This window comes from Laccaria bicolor, genomic scaffold (assembly GCF_000143565.1).
Source record: "Laccaria bicolor S238N-H82 LACBIscaffold_15 genomic scaffold, whole genome shotgun sequence".
NCBI lineage: Eukaryota > Fungi > Basidiomycota > Agaricomycetes > Agaricales > Hydnangiaceae > Laccaria > Laccaria bicolor.
In genome coordinates, this window is record NW_001889886.1 from 430,861 (window position 1) to 441,147 (window position 10,287).

General features: G+C 46.9%; 3 protein-coding genes across 3 annotated transcripts; all 3 read right to left on the minus strand.

The window, feature by feature from the left end:
- Window positions 1–623: 623 nt before the first annotated feature.
- On the minus strand, window positions 624–2,487 carry LACBIDRAFT_298988 (uncharacterized protein; the record flags this gene model as incomplete). Its single annotated transcript, XM_001882158.1, has 11 exons — window positions 624–730; window positions 787–902; window positions 961–1,073; window positions 1,127–1,216; window positions 1,274–1,318; window positions 1,365–1,414; window positions 1,468–1,527; window positions 1,590–1,880; window positions 1,940–2,048; window positions 2,102–2,175; window positions 2,232–2,487. The coding sequence occupies 11 exons, from the start codon at window positions 2,485–2,487 to the stop codon at window positions 624–626; spliced, it is 1,311 nt and encodes a 436-aa protein (XP_001882193.1).
- Window positions 2,488–4,746: 2,259 nt separating this feature from the next.
- LACBIDRAFT_298989 (glycoside hydrolase family 92 protein) lies at window positions 4,747–7,988 on the minus strand (the record flags this gene model as incomplete). The annotated part of the gene is made up of 15 exons (XM_001882159.1): window positions 4,747–5,092; window positions 5,146–5,240; window positions 5,288–5,404; window positions 5,453–5,586; window positions 5,638–5,817; window positions 5,873–5,987; window positions 6,043–6,061; window positions 6,118–6,248; window positions 6,301–6,348; window positions 6,404–6,496; window positions 6,547–6,651; window positions 6,715–6,842; window positions 6,897–7,367; window positions 7,422–7,804; window positions 7,858–7,988. 15 exons carry the CDS (start codon window positions 7,986–7,988, stop codon window positions 4,747–4,749), a joined length of 2,496 nt encoding a protein of 831 aa, XP_001882194.1.
- Window positions 7,989–8,289: 301 nt separating this feature from the next.
- Window positions 8,290–9,970, minus strand: LACBIDRAFT_298990 (uncharacterized protein; the record flags this gene model as incomplete). The annotated part of the gene is made up of 4 exons (XM_001882160.1): window positions 8,290–8,951; window positions 9,016–9,087; window positions 9,136–9,582; window positions 9,628–9,970. The coding sequence occupies 4 exons, from the start codon at window positions 9,968–9,970 to the stop codon at window positions 8,290–8,292; spliced, it is 1,524 nt and encodes a 507-aa protein (XP_001882195.1).
- Between the last annotated feature and the right edge of the window lie 317 nt (window positions 9,971–10,287).

Genomic DNA, 10,287 nt, shown 5'->3' on the forward strand with positions numbered 1-10,287 from the left:
TTTAAAGAAGCAGCAATCGCCGATTAGCATCTACATCGTAATGGGTGTAGGGCTCTTTTTGTAACAAGCAAATCCCTCAAGTTCGGGCAAAAAACATTGTACGTGTTGTTAAGGGTGAAACCGTGACGCAAGGGTAAGGTTTGGTTTTTCTTAGTCGGGGGCAAGGTCGATTTGTGATTGTCCCTAACTGCGGAGAGTCTGCAGGGAGTCGCATCAAGGTCGGAGAATTTCATGAATGAGTAGACGAACCTCTGAATCGTGACAATGCATGAAATTTAGTTCATTTTTTTCAGCAGTGGATGCGCGCCTTGATCTTTGAGGAATGCCTAAGGAGAACAAAAGACACGGATTAAACTGCTGACTTTTATCTCAAGGCAACCGATGAGTCGAATGTCGCACAGAAATCGACCCCTCCTTCCAAAATGGGAAGGGATAAACCGTGAATTGAATTTATACATGGTAAATGTCGTAAATGGAAATTGGATACAATGCGATGAGATGGTTATATATCTAATCTTGAGGGTAAAAAGGAGAGAGTGGTATAAAATACAATGCGAATCCCACACTGGTGCCTAACAGCCCCAGTTATTCCAAGTTGAAGGAGAGCTAACAATTTGGGGGTATCAGTAAGGTTGGACGTAGCTTCGCAGCCAATCGTGATGAAGGGAATTTGTCATGGTCATTCGGCGCCGTGGATCTGTTTGCATCAAAGCGAAAACGAAGTCTTTCGCTAAAAATGGTGTAAGTCGAGGTAAATCGTTTCACAGCCTGAGGTGAGTGTCGAACCATTAAAAGAAAGGTCACGTTCTTCCAGAGCACTCCATTCAATCGTACGATTGGCGATTCTAATTCGGATATCTTGTTGAGTCCTATCTTCGTTAAAAGGCGCGACGTTGGTCAACCTAGATACCAAAGAATGGGCATCGAAAACAAGGGAGGCCAAAAATTGAAAATGCATACATCGCAAAGACGATGGTTCCAACGCTCCAGCTGTCAACAAGATTATCGTAACCTTCCTGGTTAACTTGAAGAACGACCTCCGGCGCTAGGTAGCTAGGTGTACCACACATCGTCTGGAAGAGGAAGGAGTCAATGGACCACAATATGGCGGCGATTTGGCACTTACTTTCGCAATGGTCAGATTATTGACGAGCTTGGCGAGGCCAAAATCTGCCACTTTGACTTGGGGTGGGTTGTCCCGCGTGAGAAGTATGTTCTGAAAGTTCAGACGAAGGTCGTTAAGAAACAATAGTAAAATTGTCATGAAACTCACCTCGGGCTTGAGGTCTCTATGTAAAATACCCTTGGAATGAATATACTAGGCGGAGGTAAGCGGTTAATCTTAACGTGAACACTATACATACCGATAACGCATCGCAAAGCTGATACGTGATATGTTTAGCTTCAGGCTCGGCTTGAGAGGGTCGTCAAAATTTGAGATGAAGCAGGAGGGAGGGCGTCACTAACCAACACCTTCGCGTTCCAGAATGTACTCGAGCAAGTCTCCACCCTCAACGAGCTCCAAAACTAGGTCTTGAGTAGAAAGAAATAGATTTAATACGAGAACTATTTCGACTCGAAAAACTCACTGATGTCGCCGTTAGTCTGAAAGAAGACATTCTTCATTTCGCAGATATTTGGGTGCTTGAGAGTCTGCATGATATTGATTTCCCTGGCAAACATGGCATTTTGGGTGGCCCGTTCAATCTCATTCTGATTCTTGTTCGCGTGGATCATTTTGACAGCCACCCATTCACCGGTGGCACGCGACATTCCTTTCACGACCGTCGCGAATGCACCTCTACCCAGTTCGTGGCTCAGATCATACTCTGCATAGAGACCGCCGGTGTGAAGGTCGGCTGTGTGCCGATAGATGTATCCTGAGTTTCCCACAGCGGAAAGGCTTTAGTTTGGATAGAGCACCGACGGAGGGACGTACGATAATCCTCATGGCTGGTCAGGGGTTGTGCCACTGGGGTTCCAAAAGCAACCTCATTTCCGTCTACTAGCACCCTTTTATTACCCCTCCCAATCTTGTGGCCGTTGATCTACAGTATGTTTGAGGAAGCGACGTGACGAAGGCTCGAATGCGATGACTTACAAAGGTCCCGTTGCTAGAAAGATCCTCTATTACGACGCTATTATCCAGCCACGAAATTTTGCAGTGTTCGTTGCCTTTTTTATGAAGAGGGTCAAAGTGGCACTCGAACTAACAAAGGAAATAGACTCACTAACTTTGACGCCAGGAAGCACATACAGATTCTTATCGTTCCTTCCAATCGTATAGGTCTTCTGAAGGTGGTTAAATTCAAGTCGAAAAAGATCTGCGCTGCACGGCTGGAGGTAACCCCATAAACTTTCCGTGTCGATGTCAGGGATCGTATTCTGAGAGGCTTCTTGAGTTGACTGCGTCTCTTGCTGGGTTTGGGATTCATAATCCTCAGCTTCTTCTTGAAAATCGTCTTGGTACTCCAAAGTTGGCTCCATGATAGTCGTGTCCAATTCGGTTCTTGATGATCAGTTGAATGGTTTGGGAGTTGGTGGTGGCAAGTCAAAGGACGGAGTGTTTAAGTTGTTGTTCTTTCCGTCACGCATCACATACCTCATGGTACGTTACAACAAAGCGACACCGCCACCCCAGCGACAAGGCGGTTGCTACATTGTATAACTTGTCGCATCTGGTTTCATTGGAGGAGTGTTATGGTCTTCGCGATAGTAAGTATTTCGAGGTGGATGGAAGGGATCAAGGCACCAGATTTAATTCCATTGCGCCACATTTACCGAGAGCGGACTTGGAGCGGTTGTGAGGTTGATGCGGCGGATTTTCTTGATGTGCTTGAAAGTCGCATAATTCTTGAACACTAGACTCGATGCCTAATCGCCAGACACTTCGCTCAGAACTAATGACTTCTCGATGGTGAATTGGAGGCTCCTAAAGCGTGGATGACGTTGCTTCACAAGACGTGAGTCGATTCAGCATTGGGCACCATTGCCAGGATGAGAAATTGCGAGAGGATGTGATGTAATTCAAGATCTTGAGGAAGATTCATGAGTCCATGATTTCGATTTCTTATTTCTTGTGCTTCTCATTTTTATCCATGACGGAGCTTGAGTGTGCCAACCAGGCAGGACGTCGTGGAGATCCTCAACTACTCCCCAAGAGGACCGACAGCGGTGGGCGAAGGTGCATTCTAAAGTCGAGGTTCGGTTGGAAATTGTTCAACCAACGATCAGTACTCAGCGCTCAGCGCTGAGCGTTCAATATGCAATGGTGGATTGAGCGTAATGTGCACGCGGTCGTTGTTTTTTCGTATTTGTTAGAATCAGTTAGATTACATATTGATTACATAGTCATCATTCATCAGAAACAAGGATGTATCGGGCACTTGAGCAAAGCGCAGGACAGATCCTACTAGGAATGAATCATTTTTGCTTATTGTTTGGGTATCTGATTGAGGTCAGATCTTTTACTTCAACTCAATTGAAGGATTTGTTTACAGTATTTGTCTCTGAGTTCATACAATAAGCAAAATTATCTGGACGCCCAACCATCTGTCAAGAAATTCGCTAGAGTCGAAAAATAGTTAAGATGTCCTGCAGACTCCTGCAGATTCTTTTCAATATCCAAAATTGCCCACCAGTTGTTCATATACAGTTGAGTGCAAAAAGAATGAAGGTTGGTTCATTTTTCTGGTTCTTTCTAAGAATCTATTGTACCTCAAATGTGTTTGTGTATTCTTTTACATTATGTAGTTGTGTTACACTTCCCTTGGTATGGACTAATTTCAGTGAAAGGTGGAGCCTTGAGAAGGTTTTTATTCTGGAGGCCATTTTTGGCATCTGAAAAAAAAAAAAAAGCGCTAACTGGGGAGGTAGCCAGAACATACCTCTGGTCAACCTGAATGAGCCTATCAAAGAATCAGTCAAAAATACTGATTGGTCAGGTCTGTAGAGGCTTTGGAAAATGGCTTGTTTTGTCTAAAACAGGCCAAAAATGACCAAAATAGCACAAAAAGACCATTTTCTGGAGGCTCTACAAGCATAACCACTCAGTATTTTTAACTAATTCTTTGATAGGCTCATTCAGGTTGACCAGAGGTATGTTCTGGCTACCTCCCCAGTTAGCGCATATTTTTTTTTCAGATGCCAAAAATGGCCTCCAGAATAAAAACCTTCTCAAGGCTCCAGCTTTCACTGAAATTAGTCCATACCAAGGGAAGTGTAACACAACTACATAATGTAAAATAATACACAAACACATTTGAGGTACAATAGATTCTTAGAAAGAACCAGAAAAATGAACCAACCTTCATTCTTTTTGCACTCAACTGTAGGTTTATCTATTCTCCAGTTCTTACACACATGTCATCGGTCCATATGTAGGCAGTAGCCCTACATATCCGTCATGACATGAAGTAATTCCAACAAAACGGTTATAGAAAAGAAGAAAAAAACTTAAACTGAGAATAATTTCTACAACATGCATGGCCAACGTGGGGATCGAACCCAAGACCTTCGCGTTATTAGCACGACGCTCTAACCAACTGAGCTAGTCGGCCGATAAGAAGAAAAAATAGAGAAAGCCTATGTATGTCTCTACAAAGGAGAGAAAAACGTTAATTGCATCGAATTCGCGACTGCCTACTCAGAACGACAAGAAAGCTATGTTTTAGAAACACAATGCTTGTGGAAATACTATGTGATTCCAGATTTCCGCTCCTACTGTATCCCGCGAAACGACCGTCCTCACAGTTCGATCCGATTCCTATCCAATGAGATTTTCTCAGTGGCTTTTGATGCGCTATCAACCCAGCCTTCGAATGTCTCCTGCGCCCCAGCCTGCTTATTGAAACGGAGACCCAGACCTTCCAAGACAGCTCCATCATTACCCCATCTTTCCACGCGATCGCTCATCTCAAAGACGACCTCAGCTCCATGGGCAATCTGTTCATGGCGGATTATAGGAACAGGTACTTTCTCCCCGTTTAGGGTAAGAGACTTGATGTATGGCTTCGTCAAAGCCCCTGGTGCGCTAATGTGTAGCTTTTTGGATGTTCCTTGCAAGGTGATAAAGATATCTTCGAAGAATGGCCTAAAGGGATGATATTTCTGTGAGCTCTCAGACGCAGGGGACATGTCACATACGATCCGACGATATATTCTCCAGAGACGGGATTCACGGGGTAGAAACCCATGGCACTAAAGATGTACCAAGCGCTCATCTGGCCGCAGTCTTCATTCTGTATATCGTTTAGCACGAAACGTTATTTGAAGTGGTACCACGAACCCCAGACAAGCCAGTAGGCGAATTATTATAATTTTCTTTGGCGATCTCCCTCACTCGCTCCTGAGTTTTATAAGCAGCTCCGGCCATGGCGTAAAGGTATGGAATGTGGTGCGACGGCTATAAGAAGTTCAATGAAAGTCCCGATAGGTCACTAAATTGACAAACCTCGTTACTGTGTTCATTATGCCCACCATCAAAGTGCTCGTCTAGACTCCGGACAAAGCTCAAGTTTCCCCCGCGTCGCTTGATGAGCTCGGGGACATCGTGGACGACATCAAACGAATAAGCCCATTTATCACCTGCAAGTTCACATCGAGAAGTTGACCTGACTTTGAAGGACAGCTACTTACCCTCAGTCCAACCATTATCCTCGCCAGCCCAACTCCCGTCAGCGTTCCTCGCTTCCATGAAACCAGTCGCATCATTGAACAACGTGAAAGGTGCTCTCAAAGCCCGCTCCAACAAGAAATTCGTAACGTTAGCCGGCTTGCCCAGCTCCCGGGCAAGGACGTAGGCAGCATAATCATCATCTTTTGTATTACTGTGAGGGCTTGATGTAAAACGCAGGGGAGGTCAGAGACTCACAAGCATAATCTAGAGTCCGCGAGGCACTCTCTGAATGAATATCGTCCGCAACCCACCCCTTCCCCGGCACATTGTACACTGAAGAGAGTCCAGCTCGGACTTCATAGTCAACATGCTAGAAAGATGCCTCTTGTAATGAAACTTCTTAAATTGAATTTTCAAGAACTTACCTCCTCTCGATCAGCGTAGCTACGGGAAGAATCCGATTAAGACCGCTAAGCAGGGAGGAGAAGACATTGACTTACACGACCTCCCAATCTCGCTGGGGTGGCGTCGTTGCATCCTTCCACACAGCCTCCCAAGCCAGATTGCGATCGAAACCAGTAATGCCTTTCAGGACGGCTTCTGCGATGAGCGAGTCTGCGTGGGTACCGACCTACGAAATGTCAGGAACAGCAAGGGATACGTCAAATCCGAAGAAAGCGGACCATGATATTCGTTTCTACGATGTTTTTCCACATTGGCAGCCAACCGCTCTGACAGGGGAAAGATGAGATGAAAGGCATATGGATCCGGAAGAGGAAGTCCGACCTGTTGATAGTCCGCCAACATACTTTGTACCATCCCTGGGACGCGGTCCGGGACGAAGAGTATTGTCCAGGCCCATTGGGCGCGGAATGTATCCTGCATCACTGAGATCAGTTTTGACTTGGATACTTGGCGAAAGGGCCCACCCAGATTGAGTAACCCGTGTAAGATTCACCGCCATCTTCGAGAGGATGGATGGTGTTGTCATAGCCAGAGTAGTATCGGCCTTGTTCGTGCTGTTCACTTGGATACTGGAGAGTTGATTTAATCGTGAGGGAGGCAAAGAGGAGGACTATCTGAGAATCAATACTCACTTGAAGGGTGTGCACCACACCAGTAAAAAAGACATCCTTCTCTTCGTCACTTGCACCATCAATGGTGATACGATCAACCTGAGATGCCCATGCGGAGCGTACACGTTTAGCGGTTGTTTCAAGCGATCCTACAAACTGACTGTTGGGTATGAACCAGGGAGAATAGGGTGTTGGGAACATACCTTCGGCACCAGGTGAGTCCGGGATCTCATCGTCAATATTCGCTCTAGCTTGATCAACGGAGATGAATGACGTCCCCACTCTCAGGTCGATCATGCTGTGGCGAGAGCTTGAAGTGGGAGCGAAAGTATACGCTCCCAGTAACGGGCCTTCAGCGTTCTTCTGTCCGTGATGCGTTGTGCCATTCTGGATAATGACACTTTGTTCCTGAAGCTGAAAGTCAAACCGGGCACAAAAGTACCCTTTGAAACCTGCAGCCTCGTCACTTTGTGAAATGGGTGTGATGATCCAATCCTGTCTTTCCGAGGAGTATCCACATATCTCACGCCCGTCAATGGAGACGAAGCCTGATGGGTATGATACGTTGGTTGAAGTGGAAGTGAGGATAGAGGGGCGAGCTGCTTCAATAAAAATGTACGGCCTATTATCACTTGAGGGCGAGAACGTGAAGCGGAGGTGTCCGACACGCGAGGCTAGAATGATCATGGTAAGACGGCGACGACTGAAGAGAACCGAAACGAACGTACTTGCGCTCTGTTCCACTAGAACCGTACCACCGTGTCCATCGTCCAGCACAACGCTATAGTACCCCACACTCACAACCTCATTCTTCTCCCCTTGATCATCCAGCACGATATTAAGCGCACGCTCATCGAACCCGACTTTCACTTCACCACCTTGAGGCAGAACCCCAGGAACGACACCTACAAGGCCGCTCTCCCCCATCCAGATCGCGGGCTGTCGCGTGCCAACGAAGCCATGAACCTTGTTGAGGGTCCAGTTGTATGGCGTCGCCGACACGTATGATGCTTGAGTCTGCGCGACCCATCGTGTCATTCCAAACGGTGGTGACGTTGACGGTATCATACCGCCGGAGCCGTTTGGAGTATCCCCTCCATTTCCTATGAGTCTAACATCATTTTGAGCACCTACAAATCGTCATAAGATGTGAACGTTACAAACAGGTTTACATGATCTAGAGCGGGGCTTTGAGGCACATTGAATGGTGGCGGGGCGTGGATTTCGGTTGGGCTTGCTTTTTGCGCCAATAGCAAAAGCAATAGTGCCGATTGTCTACAACGGCGACGAAACATGGCTCGTCGATGCCGTGCTCAACGTCCGACTTACAATCGCACGTGACACATGAACTCGTCAATCTTATCTCGAGCAGAGTGAGCGCTTGAGCACCGATCTCCACCGTTAAATTGACAATCAACATCAAGCAGCTGCTAAATACCCCTCGACGAGTTGTAACTCCCAATTCGCCCTTTGAATCACGAACGCGCGAAACGGCTTCAAATAATGCATCTGGCAAGGGTAGCTAGCCATCAAGGCTTAGAGGCTAATCTTCCCCAGAAAGAATAAGTACGCCAGGGCAATGAAACGATGGGCCGCTCAAATTTGAATATGAGGAAGTAACAGGGTCCACTGTACATTCTCATACGCTCCTTCTGGTGCGGCTCTCAGCGCGATGAAAGCTTCTGTTAAGAGGCCAAGACGTGCAAGTATGTAAACCGGCACGCCAACCAAGCCAAACAACAATGAGGCCACCCAAACCAGAACCACAAAACCTTGGGCAATCCCGCCCCGCTGGGTTGTAGAGGCCCTAAATTTGCTTTGCCAGGTGAAGGAAACGATAAATAAGAGCCGGATGAGAGGAATGCAGGAGCTGGCCAGTGAGCAGATCTTCCATAGAATGTGCTCGGCGTAAGATGGGGATTCAAAATCCCAGCCGAAGCAATGGATACCTCCGAATAGGGTCCCGATGAGAAATGTCGTGACGAGTTGGAGTACATCCGTGGACGTCGGTACATCGCGGGAGAATGCATAAAACCGTGCTTGATAAACCCTGTGGGAGCTGTAGAATGTGTAAAACTTTGAAACCCCCATGTCTCCTTCCTCGACGTTATGTTTGTCAAGAAGGTCACGCAGGCTACTGCTTATGGCGCCAATGAAGGCAGAAGGTGCATGGAGGATATTTAGTGACACAGAAAGCTTTCTAGAAAGGCGTGTTCCATATGTGACCTCGTCTGGGCTCCCGGCCGAATCGGTGGAGGCTACCACGATTTGAACAAGAATTCGCGATTAGTTATGAAACCGCGATAATGAGGAAAAACTCACTTAAAGATCTATATGCCGCTGAAAACCACGCCTTGAAGTGCGCAATTGTGTCGCGTTTATAATCGGACCACGCTACGTTTACTCAGTTTAACAACCAAATTATTCGAGGACGAAACGTACTCGTAGGCTTCCATTCGGGTATAAATATCTTTGGGCCAGCTTCAAGTCGTAAATAGACAGGCACAGGACATTCGACGTTCTGAGGTTTATCCCACCACATAATATATATGAACGTGTTGAGAGCAGCAAACGCCAAAGTCACGAGTTCCAGCTCAGTGAGGAAGAGACCCTGTCTTTTCCTCGCGATGCATTGAACAATAAACCACACGGCTTGACCGATGGCCAGACAGTTGGAGAGGACGTCACTGCTACTGTGGTCTTCGATTTCCTCCCTTGTAATCCTCGGAAAGTCAATTTTTCCTTCGGCTAGTAAAGATTCCAGCTTCCAAGCGTCAATGACGCCGAGCTTCTTGTATTCGGAGTCCATTAGCATGAATCCACCCATTTGGAGGAAGTGTCCATGCGTGTTCGTCCACTCTACGCATTCCACGCCTTCCTTGCACGTTGCTTCAGCCGCATGTTAAACGAGCAGGCAGACAGATAGACACCCACCGCTGAATTTACGTTGGAGGCGTCGAGCGCCAATCCACTGGCGTACCGCCCAATTTATTATTAATTCCGGCGCGACCAATGCCCACAACATCATCTCGATCCTCCTCAATGTATTTTTTATCCATCCTTCACCCGAAGCGGGAATGTTGGGGTGCATAGAAGCCCAGGTGCAAGCGAACATAGTGACAACGCAGCTCCAGACAATGTCCCAAATGGTTCGGCTGGATGGGCAAAGACATGTCGGTAGTATAATGGGAGAGTTGGCGTCGGTGGGGATAATTGGCGTGGGCGCCGCGTTGGTCAGGTGCCGAGAAAAATATAGGAGGCCGAGAACTATGAGCATGGCAACTATTGGTTCGTCGTCGAAAGGTTAATGGCGAGTTGAGTAATGTGGATTCTTGAGATGTCCTTAAGGCCAACACGGCAAGGTTGGCGCTATTTGTATCAAACACATGGTAACCATGATGTGCGATTAACGCCCAAACAAGAAGTAGGGGCCTTCGTCGATGATCGTCCTAATTGTAGATAATCGTAGTTTCTTGGGTCCCGAATGGCATACGAAGGGATCCGATGGGTAGCAATCGTACACTGAGAACTCTTGTAGTGATTGAGTCAGTTTGATTTCATTCTCTGCAGTGTAGTTGAAAGAACGCTCACCAA